The sequence below is a fragment of the Bufo gargarizans genome, chromosome 2 (assembly GCF_014858855.1).
Source record: "Bufo gargarizans isolate SCDJY-AF-19 chromosome 2, ASM1485885v1, whole genome shotgun sequence".
NCBI lineage: Eukaryota > Metazoa > Chordata > Amphibia > Anura > Bufonidae > Bufo > Bufo gargarizans.
Window position 1 is genome coordinate 280,768,039 of NC_058081.1, and position 17,441 is coordinate 280,785,479.

Consider the following 17,441-nt stretch of genomic DNA (forward strand, 5'->3'; position numbering starts at 1 on the left):
TGTTGTATAGTGTGGGGTGCTGTATACTATAGGGTGCTATACTGCATACTGTGTGGTGCTGTATACTATAGGGTGCTATACTGCATACTGTGGGTTGCTGTATAGTGTGGGATGCTATACTGCATACTGTGGGGTGCTGTATACTATAGGGTGCTACACTGCATACTGTGGGGTGCTGGGGTGCACTGTAACACTAGGGTGAGCCGAGCCCTGGTCTCCTTCCTGCAGAGCGGTGCCCACTTCCAGCCTTAGCCCAGAGTACTGATCCTGAGCCGCTGGAGTCTTCAGAACTAGAAGTATTTATATCACTGTACTCTACCAGGTGTGTGTGTGCTGTGGTGGAGGGCGTGATTGCATGCTAAGGTGTGGGAAGGCGGGATCCAGGGGGCCCAAGTAAATTTTTGCCCAGGGTCCAATCAATATTAAAGACAGCCCTGATGCAGACGGTTGTATTATCTGAACGGATCCGCACCAAACGCGAGTGTGAAAGTAGCCTGTTACCCACAGCAACCAATCAGATTCCACCTTTCACAGCTGGTTTGTCAATCTGACTGGTTGCTATGGGTAACTAAGCCAGTTCTCCTTTACACCAGTTTTTTTATAAATCTCAACCATCGTGTTACACGTACAGGTATCAAAAACTGCACCCCCAGGCATATACCAGAAGAGCATGCACAACTGACCGGCACCTTCTCTGTCCCCGCTCGCCTCTGCCATGCTGTCCCGACTTCCGTGACTGGGAGGGCACTGACAGGAGCTCACATGCAGTGGGCGGAGCCCCGGAGCTGTCAATCAGCGGGATGGGCCGTCAACCCCCTGGCTCCAGTCTGCAGAGCGGGGCCGTGTCCGGCACTGCACGGTGCACGGGGTTCCCTGCTCTTACTACCCGCTTCACCGTCAGCACCGAAGCAAAACGAGCCGCAGCCTGTGGATGGGTGGGCGGTGCTACGTATGACGGCCCCGCCCCCGTGCCTTGCGGCTGGTTTGTACTACATATCCCGGCGTGCACCGCTCCGGCAGCCCGCAGCGTTGCTTTGCTCCTGGTAACCAGAACAATAAGCCCGCTGCTGCCTGGGAGCTAGGCTGGCAGATAACGGTGTGCATGGCGCATGCTCCTGGCCGGAGCTAAACAGGGCACTCTCTGTGTGAGACTGGCACAGGAATGAAGAGCGCAGGAGACAGCCCCAGTGCACTGGCTGGATAGCTGCACAGGTAGCCGCACGTTGTGGAGCTATGCCAGGCATGTGAGTCAGCTGGCAGGGCACATGAGCCGCATTGTGTGAGGAGCCCCCGCGTCCTTCCGTCCTCTGACAGGAGAAGCCCGACCGGCGATGTCCAGCTGATCCACCGGCCGCAGACATGTGGAGACCCACGGAGCACGAGAAATACGGCGTGGGTGAGTGGTGCCACCCGAGTGTTGCCACCTCTGGCTCCTCTCTGTTGCCCCAGTAGTTTCTTTGTATTGTGCCTTTTGTTTGTTTGTGCTGAGTGTTGTGATTGTTGACATGATGTGAGGTCTGCTCCATGGGATGGTGTTTGGCAAGTCCCGCCTATCGCTCCCCCAGCAAATGGACCTCTCAGAAAACCCATCACAGACCTCCTTTGTACTTTGTGGCACATATTCCCCCAGTATCACTGCTTGCTTTGGCTCTGGAAACAATAGCTGTATATCAGTTTGCCAGGCCATGGCCCATTAACTTATATGGCATCCACAGCGGTTAATCTTGGCGGTGTGGACCATCTGCCCTGCTTTCTCTCTGTGCACAGCCTTCAGTGATGGGTTCACAGTTTCTGTCCTATTTTGTAGGTATAATGGCCCTTCTTTTGTTTACGGCTCTTATTATGACAGTGTGTCATTTAGTATCAGCAAGTGTACGGCTTCCCATTGTCCCCTGGCAACGACTACTTCTGGCTGTGTGGTCCTTGTGTTCTCCATTCATGGTCCTGGAAAGACCTATGGGCTCCAGTAGATCATTGCAGCCTCCAGAGGCCTATAGGTCTCTGGAGGATGAATATCGCTATACTGACAGCCTCCTATTTCCCAATACTGTTGCAGATTGTGACATTGGGGAGGGGGGCTAGGAGCCCCCTGTGAAAGCCATGCTGTTTATTTCCGGCAGCAGATCTTGAGGCCATCCAGGGAGCTGTCTTTGTCTTTGGTGCTGTTCACTATGTAGTATTCAGTCATGGGGGGGCTGGATGCTGGTGACGGAGGACTGCGGCATAAGCAGTTTCCATTTATGTGTTGTTTCAGCTGGTTTTAGGCTTGCACAAGTGGCAGCGATTATAAACCAGTGGCTCTAACCTGCAAACCGTGTAAGGACCGCACCGCGTCACAGAGCGTCTGCTGCTACTGTACATAAGGCCCTGGTGTGCTCCTCAGTTTGTGATGGATTTCTTGTATCTTTTGTATCTGCATACTTATTACGGACATACTTTACTTCTAATACCCGGATTCCAATGTATAGCCTGTGTTCACACAGTAAGGATTTTTACTTGAGTTTGACGCGAAGCCTTTTCCTAATGATTGGCGTCATTTCCAAGGCAGAATCTGAACGTTTTCTGTGCATTATTTCTATTATATTGACTGTTTTGTGTCTAATAAGAAACCGGATACAATGCTGAGTCCTACACAAGGCTAATGACTCTCTATAGGATGCGACTATGCAGCAGCCACCGTATTGTCTTCAACTTATCTTCCCTATATATAAACTGGCTAAGCTACCGTAACTACAGGGCGGCAGGCAGTCGGTGTGCTGAATGAAATGGCCACTTACTGCCTACTGTACGTCAGGCATTACAGAGATCAGTGTTTGCCTCCTATTGATGGGGTCATGCATGAAACAATGGAGCCTTAAAGGGGTTGTCTCACTTCAGTAAGTGGCATTTATCATGTAGAGAAAGTTAATACAAGGCACTTCCTAATGTATTGTGATTGTCCATATTGCCTCCTTTGCTGGCTGGATTCATTTTTAAATCGCATTATACACTGCTCGTTTCCATGGTTACAGACCACCCTGCAATCAGTGGTGGCCGTTATTGCACACTATAGGAAAAGCACCAGCCTATGTGATCCCCCACGGTCCCAGCCACCAGAGAGGACGGCGCTTTTTACTATAATGTGCAAGCACGACCACCACTGATGGATTGCAGAGTGGTCATAACCATGGAAGTGAGCAGTGTATAATGTGATTTAAAGATTAATATAGCCAGCAAAGGAAGCAATATGGACAATCACAATACATTAGTAAGTGCCTTGTATTAACCTTGTTGAAGTGAGACAACCCCTTTAACTAACGGTGAACTCCATAAGTCCTCCAGCTGTATTGCATGGGTTTCCTTCCACACATCAAAAACATACAGATTGGTTAATCTGGAATTGATATTGTGCTCCTCAGCGTGGACAGAGACTGGTGGGGCTGATGCTTCTGTTGGCTCTATACCAGGGGTGCACAACCTGCGGCCCATCTGGTAACGGACATGTATCTTTCATGTATTCTCCCATTAGATGGGAGTCCTGGAAGTGTAACCAGACATTAATGGCATTATACTGTATGTTCGATATGCCATAAATACAGTATTTCAGTTGTTAATACCCCTTTTACATTTTATTTTCAGCCCTTGACGTTGGTTCAGTCTGACCATGTGGCCCCCACCCAGAAAACGTTGTGCACCCCTGCTTTATACAAATGAATAAAAACACGTTAGTCCTACCAATGTATTTCACACTGGCGTTTTGGCTTCTGTTTGTGAGATCCGTTCAGGGCTCTCATACGTGGTCCAAAAAGGATCAGTTTTGCCCTAATGCATTCTGAATGGAAACGGATCCGCTCAGATTGCATCAGTTTGGCTCTGATCAGTCACCATTCCTCTCTGGTGGAGGCGGACACCAAAACGCTGCCTGCAGCGTTTTTCTGTCCGCGATGTGGTGCGGAGCAAGACGGATTCGTCCTGGCACACAATGCAAGTCAATGGGTTGTATTATTGTAACGGATCAGTTTTTGCAGATCCATAACGGATCCGCCCAAAACGCTAGTCTGAAAGTAGCCTAAATGACATAGAATATTGCAGGATCGGTGTGTTATGCCAACATTTTGAACAAGGTGTTTGCGCTTTTTACTGCACAGTGTGAATGTAGTTGTGCTTATTGTCCATGAATGACTTGTTAGTGTGCAGGTATGCTTGGATGGGGCTCTGTAGGTGATATACCGGGAGTATACTCTAATCTGTTCCTTTCCCACTATGACGTATGCTTGTGTCTAGGAAGCATCTGCTTTGCAAAGCCTGCCTGCTCGGACATGCTCGGTAATCCTCAGATTCCTTTATGGCACCAGGTTATAGCCATTCAGGTATACTAAGCTACTGTACTATACTAGGCTAGATCCAGGGAATGGGACTAGAGCTGCAGCCATCATCTATCCCATTCAAAATGCAAAACAGCAGATTCCACAATGAACATACCCTAAAGGGGTTAATAGCAGTTACTTAATTACATAGGCTGTATTCACACATCGTATTTCGGTTGCCAAATTCATACAGAATTTTTTTAATTTATTATACTCCCTTTATAGACATTACCATCACGCTGTCCCCAATGGGGCTCTAAGTCCCCTATCAGTATGTCTTTGCAGTGGGGGAGGAAGCCCACTCAACCACAGGGAGCACATACAAACTCCATGCAGATGTTGTCCTTGGTCGGATTCGAACATGTTCTATTTTTATGTAGACTGCTCCGCACCGCTCTGTATCTTGCGGATTGTGGACCCATGATACAGCGCACACGCGGTCAGTCCCCGTATGTCGTAGACCCACTGTTTCCGCATACGTATGTCCGTTCTACAAAGGGATAGAACATGTCCTATACTTGGTCGCAAACTGCAGACCCATTGAAGTAAATGGGTCTGAAAAAAACCACATGCAACATGGACATTATATGAACGTTATCCGAGGTTTTTTTTTCTTGTGTTTTTCTGCACGTTTTTAGGTAAATATGCCAGCTCAAAATGTCAGGTGAAGGTCTATAGAAAATATGAAACCCAGGGCATGCAAGTGATTTTTTTGCTACTGGTGTTTTTGTTAATTACCGTCGGTGGCTTTTTTTTTGTCATTTTAAAAATGCTGCATGCTGTAGCCTTTTCACATCACCGTCTCCATAGGAGGAAAACTATATGATGAAAAGTAGAAAAAAGTGTAAAAAATGCAGGAGCCCAAAAAAACCTTTACAGTATCCCCCATAACAGTGACCTCCACAGTGCCCCGCCACTTTAAAATGGGACTTCCACAGCAGCCCATCCCCTTAACTTTGACTTCCACAGTGCCCCGCTGCCTTAAGAGTGACCTCCACGGTGCCCACCCCTTTAATGCTATGGGTACACGACGACATGTGTTGCGCGACATTTTGTCTCAACAATTTTTATAATGATAGGCTATGATGTCGCACTGCAAGATGGATTTTTCTGCGGCTGTCGCGTCGCAGTCGCAGCATGTCACATTTCACAGTGCAACACCATAGACTATCATTATTATAATTGTCATGCGATACATGTAGCAGCGTAGTTGTGCCCTATGTGTTGTGCGACTTATTGTCGTCGTGTAGCCCGAGCCTAAAGCTGACCTACAGCAGTGAAGAGGAATGGCTGGGTTGTTATGGAAACCTGGAGTAAAACTGTGTGTATGTGGAGACTAAGAGCCTGTGAGCTTCTATTGGCTGATAAGGGACATGTGACCGTGTGTATGGCAGTTGGGATATGAAGAGAAAGACTTGTATTGGCTAATGCGGGTCATTTTTTGGGAATATCTCACGAACTATCAAAAATAATCCTCCTCATTAGAAATGTTACTCAGATGACGCCCTCTCATAACTATATTGTATGCCTAGCAGGACAGTACATGTACAGGCAAACTCATTTCTAAAAGGACCTCCTGCTTTACACCCCTTTCTGTGCCCCATTAGAGTATATTGCCCGTCTATGAGCTATCGGTGGTCACCTGCATGGCTCTTGGCTCAAGTAGTCCTCAGACCTTCATTGATTTGAATTATATTGATGTTCCCCTGCCAATAAATAAATTTATTTATTTTTTGTGTCCATTTTTGTGCGGAATGTATTAAGGTGCGCACAAACAATTGTATATGCTGCGTATTTTAAGATCGGCACAGCAGGTCAATTTTCGCACCTAACAAAAAAGTACACATGAGATTTGTCTAATCTCGTACATTTTGCTGGTACTGTATTACGACATGTTTTATTTTATTTTTTTTCTGCACGAAATCAACACAAAAAAACCATGCATAATCCACACCATGTGCAGGCTTTCTCAATGGGTATTCCCATCTTGTGATGACGAGTGGTCCAAGCTCTGGAACCTCCAGCGATCCCATCCACCTGGCTGTGCAGGGTACAGCAGTCAGTCCCATTCAAGTGCTGCAATACCCTGCACAGAAGGAGGTCGGGGTGCCGCTCTGCAGGGAAAACAACGAAGGGGACGCAGCGCTAATCAGAACTGCAGCGGTTTCATTCTCAGGATCATGGGGATGCCAGAGGTCAAACCCACACAATCCTATCCCAACAATATGCCATCGCTTTACAAGATGGGAATAACCCTTTCAAGAAAAACACAATGGGGGAGATTTATCAAACGTGTAAACTAGAACTGGCTTAGTTGCCCATAGTAACCAATCAGATTTCTCCTTTCATTTTTCATAGCTCCTTTGAAAAATGAAAGGTGGAATCTGATTGGTTGCTATGAGTGATCGACCGATTATCGGTTTTACTGATATTATCTGCTGATATTCAGGATTTTCAAAGTTATCGCTATCGGCATCTATTTTGCCAATATGCCGATAACTAATCGGGAACAAGGATCGTGCTGCTGACAGCGCTCTCCGTGTTCCCGCAGCAGCACAGGGGAGAAGGAAGCAGTGTCTCCCTCCCCCTGTGCTGCTGCTGCCACCAATGAGAGGAGGGAGGACAAGAGGAGGGGAGGGGCTGTGGCCACTGCGCCACCAATTATGTTAACTCACTCACTTATTCATTCAAATTCAACAGGAGGCGGGAGCTGGGTGCAGAATCATATAGCTGCACCCGACCTCTATGACAAGTAGCTGCCATCCGTGGCAGTTAACCCCTGCCGCACCTGAGGGGTTAACTACCACGGATCGCAGCTACCGTTCATAGAGGTCAGGTGCGGCTAAATGATTCTGCAGCCAGCACCCGCCTCCTGTATATGAATTAATGGGCAAGTTATCTTCATTGGTGGCGTAGTGCGCCACCCCACCCAAGCCCCCCAGTATTAATCATTGGTGGCAGTGGCCAGAGGGTTCCTTCCTCCTCATTGGTGGCAGTGGCAGCTTCTGATCGGAGCCCCAGCAGTGTAATCCTGGGGCTCCGATCGGTTACCATGGCAGACAGGATGCTACTGAAGCCCTGGCTGTCATAGTAAGCTCCATGCTGCTGTGTGTACTATGCACAGAGCAGCAGGGAGAGTGTGATGTCCTATTCACCCTGATAGAGCTCTATCAGGGTGAATAGGACAAGGGCTCTAGCCCCTAAAAAAAAAAAAAAAAAAAAGCGTGACATCCGCTCCGTGAATGACAGCCAAGACCCGATGCAGACTGCAGAGGCACGGAGCACTAACATGATTTATAATGCTCCGTGTCTCTCTGTGATCTCTTTACTACGAAATCACAGTGAGATAAAGTTGTCACTGTGATTTTGTAGTAAAGAGATCACAGAGAGGCATGGAGCATTATAAATCATGTTACTGCTCTGTGTCTCTGCAGTCTGCATCAGGTCTTGGCTGTCATTCACGGAGCGGATGTCGCGCACGGCATCCGCTCATGTGAAACAGCCCTAAATGAAAAAGAAAGATTTGCACAAAAAAAAGCTACATGTTAACAATAAACATGTTAATTTTCAGCAGCTTCAGGAATTTTTTGTTTTTTCAAAAATGAAAATGCACAGAATATCGGTATAAATTATCGGCCTGAAAGTTCACAGATTATCGGTATCGCCTGTAAAAAAATCTATATTGGTCGATCCCTAGTTGCTATGGGTAACTAAGGCTCCTTTCACACTTGCGCTCGTCGGTCCGCTCGTGAGCTCCGTTTGAAGGAGCTCACGAGCGGAGCAGAACGCCTCCGTCCAGCCCTGATGCAGTCTGAATGGAGCGGATCCGCTCAGACTGCATCAGTCTGGCGGCGTTCAGCCTCTGCTCCGCTCGCCTCCGCACGGACAGGCGGACAGCTGAACGCTGCTTGCAGCGTTCAGCTGTCCGCCTGGCCGTGCGGAGGCGAGCGGATCCGTTCAGACTTACAATGTAAGTCAATGGGAACGGATCCGCTTGAAGATGACACACTATGGCTAAATCTTCAAGCGGATCCGTCCCCCATTGACTTTACATTGAAAGTCTGAACGGATCCGCTCAGGCTGCTTTCACACTTAGATTTTTTTCTAAGTTATTAATGCAGACGGATCCGTACTGAACGGAACATCCGTCTGCATTAATATGATCGGATCCGTTCAGAACGGATCCGATCAAACGCTAGTGTGAAAGTAGCCTAAGACTACTTTTACATCTGCGTTGTGCTGTCCGTTTTTGAGATCCAGCACAGCATCTCCAAACCACAGCACAACGCTTCAGTTTTGTCTCCATTCATTGTCAATGTGGACAAAACTGAACAAACCTGACTCTGTTCCGGTTTGTTGTATTCCCACGCCAAACACAAAATCGCTGCAAGCGAAGAAGCCACAAATATTTTAACACAAATAAAAATATAAAAACTGGATCTGACGCCTATTGACTTATAATGGTTTTAGTACCGAGTCCGGTTTCTTCATTTTCAATATAATACAACCGGATCCATTTTGAACAGATGCAGCCGGTTTGCTGTGGTTTTCAGATCCCATGCCGGATCGGAAACCTGGACAGCAAAATTGCAGATGTGAAAGTAGCCTAAGCCAGTTCTCCCCCAGTGTCTCAATACCTATGGACCCCCTTTACATGTGGAAATGAAAAAGGTTTTTTTACAAAAAAAAAGTGATGAGAAGATAACATGGGCTTTGTCAGAGCTCCACTCACCTATGGAACAAGTGAAGTCTCCCAGATTGTTCTGCATCAGAAAACCCCATGAATGGAAGATGTGATGGACAGTGAAAAATAAATCAGTACTTTGGGGCTATATTTAGGCTTCTTTCCCTGTACTTTGCACTTTGTGTGAAAAACAGGAAATGTGTGGAGTGTCACCCCAGTATGTCTTGTGCTGTGCGGATTCCAGAAGTGCCTATAGATTTGTCATTTTCCCAGTTATCATAACAATATATTTCAATATCGGGGAGCTTTTTGTTGAAATAGTATTCTTGCAAACATATTTTCAAGAAATAGATATTTTATATAAAAAATAAAATTCATTCACAATTGCAGGTATGATTCTGGATACGATTGCTTCTACCAGTAGTATAAATGTAGCAGACTGCGCCTATCTGCTGCTCAGGATTCATCTTGTCAGGAGATGACCTTCCGTACCTTTTTATTTATCCAAAATAATAAATAATAGCAACTTTGATTAAAATGTTCTTGATTAAGGCTCCATTCACACGTCCGCAATTGTGGTCCGCATCCGTTCCGCAATTTTGCGGAACGGGTGCGGACCCATTCATTCTCTATGGGGACAGAATGGATGCAGGCAGCACACTATGGGTTCTCCGCATTTGCGGAGCGCGCCCCCGATGTTCCAGTCCGCAGCCCTAAAAAAAAAATAGGACATGTCCTATTCTTGTCCGCAATAGCGGACAAGAATAGGCATTTCTATGGAGGTGCCGACCGGGTGTATTGCGGATCTGCAATACACTATGGACGTGTGAATGGCCCCTTAACCATACCCTCCAATTTTATGCCTCCAGCTCCCATGCAGACCTATGTTTCTCCATGGTTACTGACTACAACAGAACTGTGCAGTCTTTCAGAACTGACAGTGGTCTTATTGGAATCAATGGGGCTGTAATCCCCCGTCATCTCTATTCACAGAAGTCTTAGACTGGGTTCACATTGCATTTTTACCCATCCGTTTAACACGTAAAATGTACACATTAAACGGGGGCCTCAGACTGATGCCATAGAGTTCCATTATAAAAAATAAAGTACCGTATGTTTGTCTATTTTTTACCGGATACAAAAACGTGGTGTGCTGCATTTTTTTATATCTTTTATTTATTTTTTCTTCCTTCTAACATGTACATCAAACAGAGACACAAAGAGTGATGTGAACCCCCCTTTAGAGGACCTTCACACGCTGCAAATTTTTTCGCAACTGAAAATCTGTTCCATTCATCTGAATGAGGCTTGCAGAAAGCCCTTATGCTTACTTCCTCATTCAAATGAACGGAACTGATTTTCAGTCGCAGAAAATTCTGCAACGTGTGAAGGCGCCCTTAGTAGACAATGCACAGGGATTAAAGGGGTATTCCCATCACAGACAATGGGCGCATATCGTGAGGATATGAGAACGGAGCGGGGAAATGAACGGAGGGCACTTGCGCAGCCGTCCTCCATTAATTTTTATGGGGCCGCCGATCATAGCCGAGCGCTGTCTCGGCTATTTCCGTCTGCCCCATAGAAATTTATGGGAGCAGGGGCTGCGCTTGGTGGTGGATGGACCTTAGGAAATTCGGGGTCCTCCAGCCACAGCTCTCTCCGCTTGGTTCTGGTTGTAGGTGCGGGTACCATTCGGATTTTTAAAAATAAAGTATGTTAAAAACTTTTTTTTTTTTTTTTTTTTTTTTTTTTTTTTTTAACCCTACCTCCCACTATATAGTGGAAAGTGGCCAACCCCTTTTAAAGTGGGTGAAGTGGAAAAGGAACCCACAATAAATACCTAGTAATTTCCCTTTTCAGCGGTGACGAATCTTGGGTCACCAAAGAGTTAGGTGCTCCTGTCTTGTCACTACCCACCTCCTGTGCCATCAATCCAAATATATAATGGGCTGCGTCTTTCATTAGGGTCTGAAGGGCTCTGTAACTAACGAATACAATGGTAAATTCTTCTGTCTGCACTTATGGACCTGGTCCACCTGAGCAATTCTGTGTCTTCTGGATGACTTTTATGACTCCTGAAGCTTCGCTGTGTATGAGGTGGAAAGTGTCACCAAGAACATCTAGTAGGTAGATAATAGGTCATACGGTTTTTAGCTTGTTGTTAGGTACTTCTCTGAGCTAAGACCCAGTTACATCAAGATGCTGTTTTAAGGTAAAATGTTTCCTGTAGCCGTTTGGAGATACATGCAGCCGTATGTTCTAAAACAGGGATGCCCAACCTGCAGCCCTTCAGCTGTTGCAAAACTACAACTCCCAGCATGCCCGGATAGCCTACTGCTGTTCATGATGGGAGTTGTAGTGTTACAACAGCTGTAGGGCTGCAGGTTGTGCATCCCTGTTCTAAAATATCAGAGAAATGACTTCTCCACATTACTGGAGTCCTGAATAATCTGAAATCAATGACTTGCTAACCATAGTTACTTTGCAATATACGTAACTAGTGTATCTAAGAGGGAGGTAATCGGCCCAAGGTTCTGTAATTGCTGTCGCTAACGGAAATTGTGGTGTTAAAGTGGTGACAATGTCTTATTCATATTGCGTTCTATATGAAAGTCGCCATCTCCCCTGGCTCCACTGCTCTCAATACACGGCACATACTGTAAAGAAGCTGCTCCGTCACAATATTGCCTGGTGATGATACTAATGGTTGTAACACTTATTAGTATTTATTTTATTTTTGGTAGATTATTTCTCCCCAATCTGATAAATGGGTTGTTCAGGACTCCAGTGATAACTGTGCAATTCCCTCACTGGACACATCATCATAACATCCAAAGTCAATGTCGCATAAAACTTCATTGTAATACTGTACTGTATTAATTTGTATTGTAAAAAAAACATTTCCCGAACTCTGCTTCGGTTCCAAGTCGGAGTAGAGTTCGGGAAATGGTCTTTTACAGTACAAATTAATTCATGTAGTTATTACCCGAAGTTTCGCGAGACTTTGTGAAGCAATAACTTCGGCTCATCAGAGCCAATACATTGTAATACTGTATGGAGCTCCTGCACTTTACAGTATTGGAACGAAGTTTTATGCGAATCGACTTCAGATGTTTCATCTGAAGTCGATTCGCTCATCCCTAATTGTAACGATCTGTGAGTATGTGACAGTTAGAACGGAGATTCACTGCACACAGAGGGCCTCATTTATCAAAACTGCCTAACAGTAAAACTGTTTTAGGGCTAATTCTCCACCATGGCAATTATCTGGCGGTGTAAAAGTGCCACAGATTACCCGATGAACAAGCGAAAAATCATCGTTCACCAGCAGCAGGTCGTGCTGTCGGCAACCACCTAGTCAGTAAGAGGACGAGAGATGGCATTGGCGATCATTTCTCCCCATACTGTGGAGGAGATCACTGCATGTAAATGCAGCGGTCTCCTTCACTGATGAGTAGGCACTTTCTTCCCAACAACCGCCTGCAGAGTTGGCCAGGGTAAGGGCAAGGGGCTTTTTGATGCCCATAGTCACCAATCAGAGCTCAGCTTTAATTTATTTTATCTTTTTCAGAAAAGTCCCATGCATTTAATAGAAAAAGAAAAATATGTATCCAAACATTTACCTTTCAACCATTTTTTCCATGCACTTTAGGAAATGAAAACTGAGCTCTGATTGTTTGGTTTGGACATCTACGACAATTTTACTGTTAAACAGTTTTGATAAATGAGGCTCTTTAAAAATGTTTTATCAGATATTTCTGATAGTATTATAGTCATATAGTGTAAGGGGACCTGTCAACTGGATTTTGTGTAGAGAGCTGAGAACATCCGCAATACCCAGTCCCCATAGCTCTGTGTGCTTTTATTGTGTAAAAAAAAACTATTTGATACATATGCAAATTAACCTGAGATGAGTCCTGTCCCTGACTCATTTCACATACAGGACTTATCTCAGGTTAATTTGCATATGTATCAATTCTTTTTTGAGCTATGGGGACTGGGTATTGTGGATGTGCTAGCGGCCATCTAGCAACCCTCAGCTCTATACACAAAATCCAGGTGACAGGTTCCCTTTTAGTTTCTGTTGCACAAACATACTGTATTTCTTTCTTTTGCTATTGAATGCATGGGATTTTATTATTTATCATAATGGGAGTCATTGATGACCAAAGCCTCGAAGAACATCTGAAGAAAACAAAAGACAAAAAAAGAAATCCTTCCCATTTAGCAGGCTATGGTAAAAGCTGAGTACAATACTCTGTTCAGTACTACTAGTAGTACTGACACTGTGCGTATGTGACCTCCTCTGCACCTCATGTTAGTAATGGTAAAATTCTGTAATGAGATCAAACCAACTGGGTCATTATTGAATTTCTTCACCCTTTCCCACAGGAAATCCCCAGGTCACCTAAAAGAGGGACCAAGGGAGCGGGCAGGAATAGTTGTCGGACATTGCAATGGTCAAGGAATGCAAATTTAGTCATAAGCAGTAGACAGGCAGCAGATAAGGCTACTTTCACACTCGCGTTTTGGGTGGATCCCTCATGGATCTGCAAAACCGGATCCGTTACAATAATACAACTGCATGCATTCGTCATGAACAGATCCGTTTGTATTAGGCGTTTTGGCTTTCTGTTTGTGAGATCCATCATGGGCTCTCACAAGCGTCCAAAACGGATCAGTTTTGCCCTAATGCATTCTGAATGGATAAGGATACGCTCAGAATGCATCAGTTTGCCTCCGATCAGTCTCCATTCCGCTTTGGAGGCGGACACCAAAACAATTCCTGCAGCGTTTTGCTGTCCGCTTGATGAGGTGGAGCCAAACGGATCCGTCCTGGCACACAATGTAAATCAATGGGGATGGATCTGTTTTCACTGGCACAATAGAAAACTGATCCGTTCCCCATTGACTTTCAATGGAGTTCATGACGGATCCGTCTTGGCTATGTTACAGATAATACAAACGGATCTGTTCATGACGAATGCATGCAGTTGTATTATTGTAACGGATCTGTCTGTGCAGATCCATGATGGATCCGCCCAAAACTCGAGTGTGAAAGTAGCCTTATCTGTAATATAGCCAAGACGGATCAGTCATGAACTCCATTAAAAGTCAATGGGAGACGGATCCGTTTTCTATTGTGCCAGAGAAAACGGATCCATCCCCATTGACTTACATTGTGTGTCAGAACGCATCCGTTTGGCTCAGTTTCGTCAGATGGACACCAAAACGCTGCAAGCGGAATGGAGACATGAACGGAGACAAACTGATGCACTGTGAGCTGATCCTTTTCCATTCAGAATTGGGGCTAAACTGACCCGATTTGGACACTTGTGAGAGCCCTGAACGGATCTCACAAACGGAAGCCAAAACGCCAGTGTGAAAGTAACCTACAAACATACCTTTTGTGGAGCTTTTGTCATCAAGAGTAGTGAGAAATTGAGACTGTCAACTTTTATTTTGCCAAATTCTGCTCCTTAAGTGCACTGGAGGTGGAGCTTCTCTGTGAGGTACTCTCTGCTTAGGGCAGGCATCCTTAAACTGCGGCCCTCCAGCTGTTGCAAGACTACAACTCCCAGCATGCCCAAACAGGCTACAGCTATAGCCTACAGCAGGGCATTGTGGGAGTTGGAGTTTTACAACAGCTGGAGGGCCGCAGTTTGAGGATGCCTGGCTTAGAGTGACAGCTGTTGAATCCAACCAAGAGAACACTATAGCTGTCACTCATAGCTATGAAGAGGGCAGAGAGTCCTTTACAGTGAAGCTCCGCCTCCATTCCACCCAAGGAGCAGAATAAAAGTTCATTTTCATACTATTTCTGATGCTAAAAGCTCCACAAAAGGCATGTTTTTACTGCTCTCCCCACCCCCTTCATATAGTAGAACTGTCATCAGTTTGTCAAAACTGCTGACAGATTCCTTTTAAGAGCCCGGGAGCTGGTACATGCATGTGATCCATGGCCAAAGCAGCGGCTGGGATCAGGATGCCGGGGGCCATTGTAGGCGAGCCAGAAATGGTTTAATAACACACTGTCACTTTCCCCAGACTCTCTCACTCCATATCAGTGTACCTTAGTATGGGCCTTTCTCCTGAACCAGGTAGAGCAGTTCATCCAAATGTTCTTCTTAGACACCTTGGAGAAGTTCTGGGAAACCATGCTTGTCCCCTCTCCATTCAGACCCCTATTTCCTCGCGGTCACACGGAAAACTCTCGAGCAGCTTGTTGGTAATCTTTTCACATATCTCCGTTGTTTTGCACTCAGGGCTCTACTTGGGAAGCCAGTTACATTAGAAAGCAGTGGCACTTCATTTACTCTATTAGGCATTTGAGAAGCATGTTGACGTGATGTGTATTTTAATTTGACGTGTCACAATCAACAGTTTTTACATTACCTGTTTAAACCCTGGCACGGTGTGTTTCATTAGTTTGCTCAGCATGGAAAATCTGCATTGCTAAGTACTCGCCTTGAATTTTTATGAGATCATAAAAAGCATGATTATCATAATGTTTATTATGTGTGGTGAGACATGGTAGTATTTGTACCTGTCATCACAAGTCATATCTGTTTTATTAAGACCAGGGTTCCAAGGAAGCTTTGTTCACTTGGATGGGGGCAGTTCCTTAGCAGCATATTCTTTAAGACCAGAGCAGTTGAACTAATCTATGAACATTCAGTGTCCTCTCAAGATGAGGACTTCTTGCCTTCTACAGAACATAATGTTAAAGGGTAACTGTCATATTTTTTATTTTTTTTTGCTAGTTTATCAGAGCTAGGCATGTATACCTGAGTTAGTCTGTCAGTGATTGTCAAAAGATCTGTAATTACCTTATAATAACAGCTTTCATTAATGTCCTCTGTCCTATTCCACTGCTCCCTTAAAAGACTGTTGATATGGCCTGTCTGTCTTCCCTTTAGTGTAAACAGAAGACGGAGGGGCGGTCCTTCACACTGCATGCCTGCATTAGGCTTCAGGGTGAGGAGGCGTGTCTCTCAGTAATCTAATCTAAAAGACAGCTGCTAGGGCTTGTCTGTCTTCCCTTTAGTGTAAACAGAAGACGGAGGGGCGGTCCTTCACACTGCATGCCTGCATTAGGCTTCAGGGTGAGGAGGCGTGTCTCAGTAATCCAATCTAAAAGACAGCTGCTAGGGCTTGTCTGTCTCTGGCTAAGAAGACAGGAAGACGGAGGGGCGGTCCTTCACACTGCATGCCTGCATTAGGCTTCAGAGTAAGGAGACGTGTCTCTCAGTAATCTAATCTAAAAGACAGCTGCTAGGGCTTGTCTGTCTCTGGCTAAGAAGACAGGAAGACGGAGGGGCGGTCCTTCACACTGCATGCCTGCATTAGGCTTCAGGGTGAGGAGGCGTGTCTCTCAGTAATCTAATCTAAAAGACAGCTGCTAGGGCTTGTCTGTCTCTGGCTAAGAAGACAGGAAGACGGGGGGGCGGTCCTTCACACTGCATGCCTGCATTAGGCTTCAGGGTGAGGAGGCGTGTCTCTCAGTAATCTAATCTAAAAGACAGCTGCTAGGGCTTGTCTGTCTCTGGCTAAGAAGACAGGAAGACGGAGGGGCGGTCCTTCACACTGCATGCCTGCATTAGGCTTCAGGGTGAGGAGGCGTGTCTCTCAGTAATCTAATCTAAAAGACAGCTGCTAGGGCTTGTCTGTCTCTGGCTAAGAAGACAGGAAGACGGAGGGGCGGTCCTTCACACTGCATGCCTGCATTAGGCTTCAGGGTGAGGAGGCGTGTCTCTCAGTAATCTAATCTAAAAGACAGCTGCTAGGGCTTGTCTGTCTCTGGCTAAGAAGACAGGAAGACGGAGGGGCGGTCCTTCACACTGCATGCCTGCATTAGGCTTCAGGGTGAGGAGGCGTGTCTCTCAGTAATCTAATCTAAAAGACAGCTGCTAGGGCTTGTCTGTCTCTGGCTAAGAAGACAGGAAGACGGAGGGGCGGTCCTTCACACTGCATGCCTGCATTAGGCTTCAGGGTGAGGAGGCGTGTCTCTCAGTAATCTAATCTAAAAGACAGCTGCTAGGGCTTGTCTGTCTCTGGCTAAGAAGACAGGAAGACGGGGGGGCGGTCCTTCACACTGCATGCCTGCATTAGGCTTCAGAGTGAGGAGACGTGTCTCTCAGTAATCTAATCTAAAAGACAGCTGCTAGGGCTTGTCTGTCTCTGGCTAAGAAGACAGGAAGACGGAGGGGCGGTCCTTCACACTGCATGCTTGCATTAGGCTTCAGGGTGAGGAGGCGTGTCTCTCAGTAATCTAATCTAAAAGACAGCTGCTAGGGCTTGTCTGTCTCTGGCTAAGAAGACAGGAAGACGGAGGGGCGGTCCTTCACACTGCATGCCTGCATTAGGCTTCAGAGTAAGGAGACGTGTCTCTCAGTAATCTAATCTAAAAG

At 45.9% G+C, this 17,441-nt stretch overlaps 2 protein-coding genes across 5 annotated transcripts in view; one reads left to right on the forward strand and one right to left on the reverse strand.

Moving 5' to 3' along the window:
- The window catches only part of ZNF277 (zinc finger protein 277), an 81,314-nt gene extending 72,169 nt beyond the window's left edge, over nt 1-9,145 (reverse strand). Inside the window, exon 1 of one of the 3 annotated variants that reach the window (XM_044280325.1) lies at nt 9,079-9,145. In XM_044280325.1, coding sequence (XP_044136260.1) covers nt 9,079-9,115 — 37 coding nt within the window. In that variant the 5' untranslated portion in view covers nt 9,116-9,145. Of the gene's footprint in view, nt 1-683; nt 889-9,078 lie in introns of those variants that run through there. The other 2 variants (XM_044280327.1, XM_044280326.1) reach the window with 2 other exon arrangements.
- Nucleotides 1,076-17,441, forward strand: part of DOCK4 (dedicator of cytokinesis 4) — a 346,430-nt gene continuing 330,064 nt past the window's right edge. For both annotated transcript variants that reach the window (XM_044280322.1, XM_044280323.1), the window contains exon 1: nt 1,076-1,396. In XM_044280322.1, the coding sequence (XP_044136257.1) occupies nt 1,360-1,396 (37 nt within the window). In that variant the 5' untranslated portion in view covers nt 1,076-1,359. The remainder of the gene's footprint in view (nt 1,397-17,441) is intronic.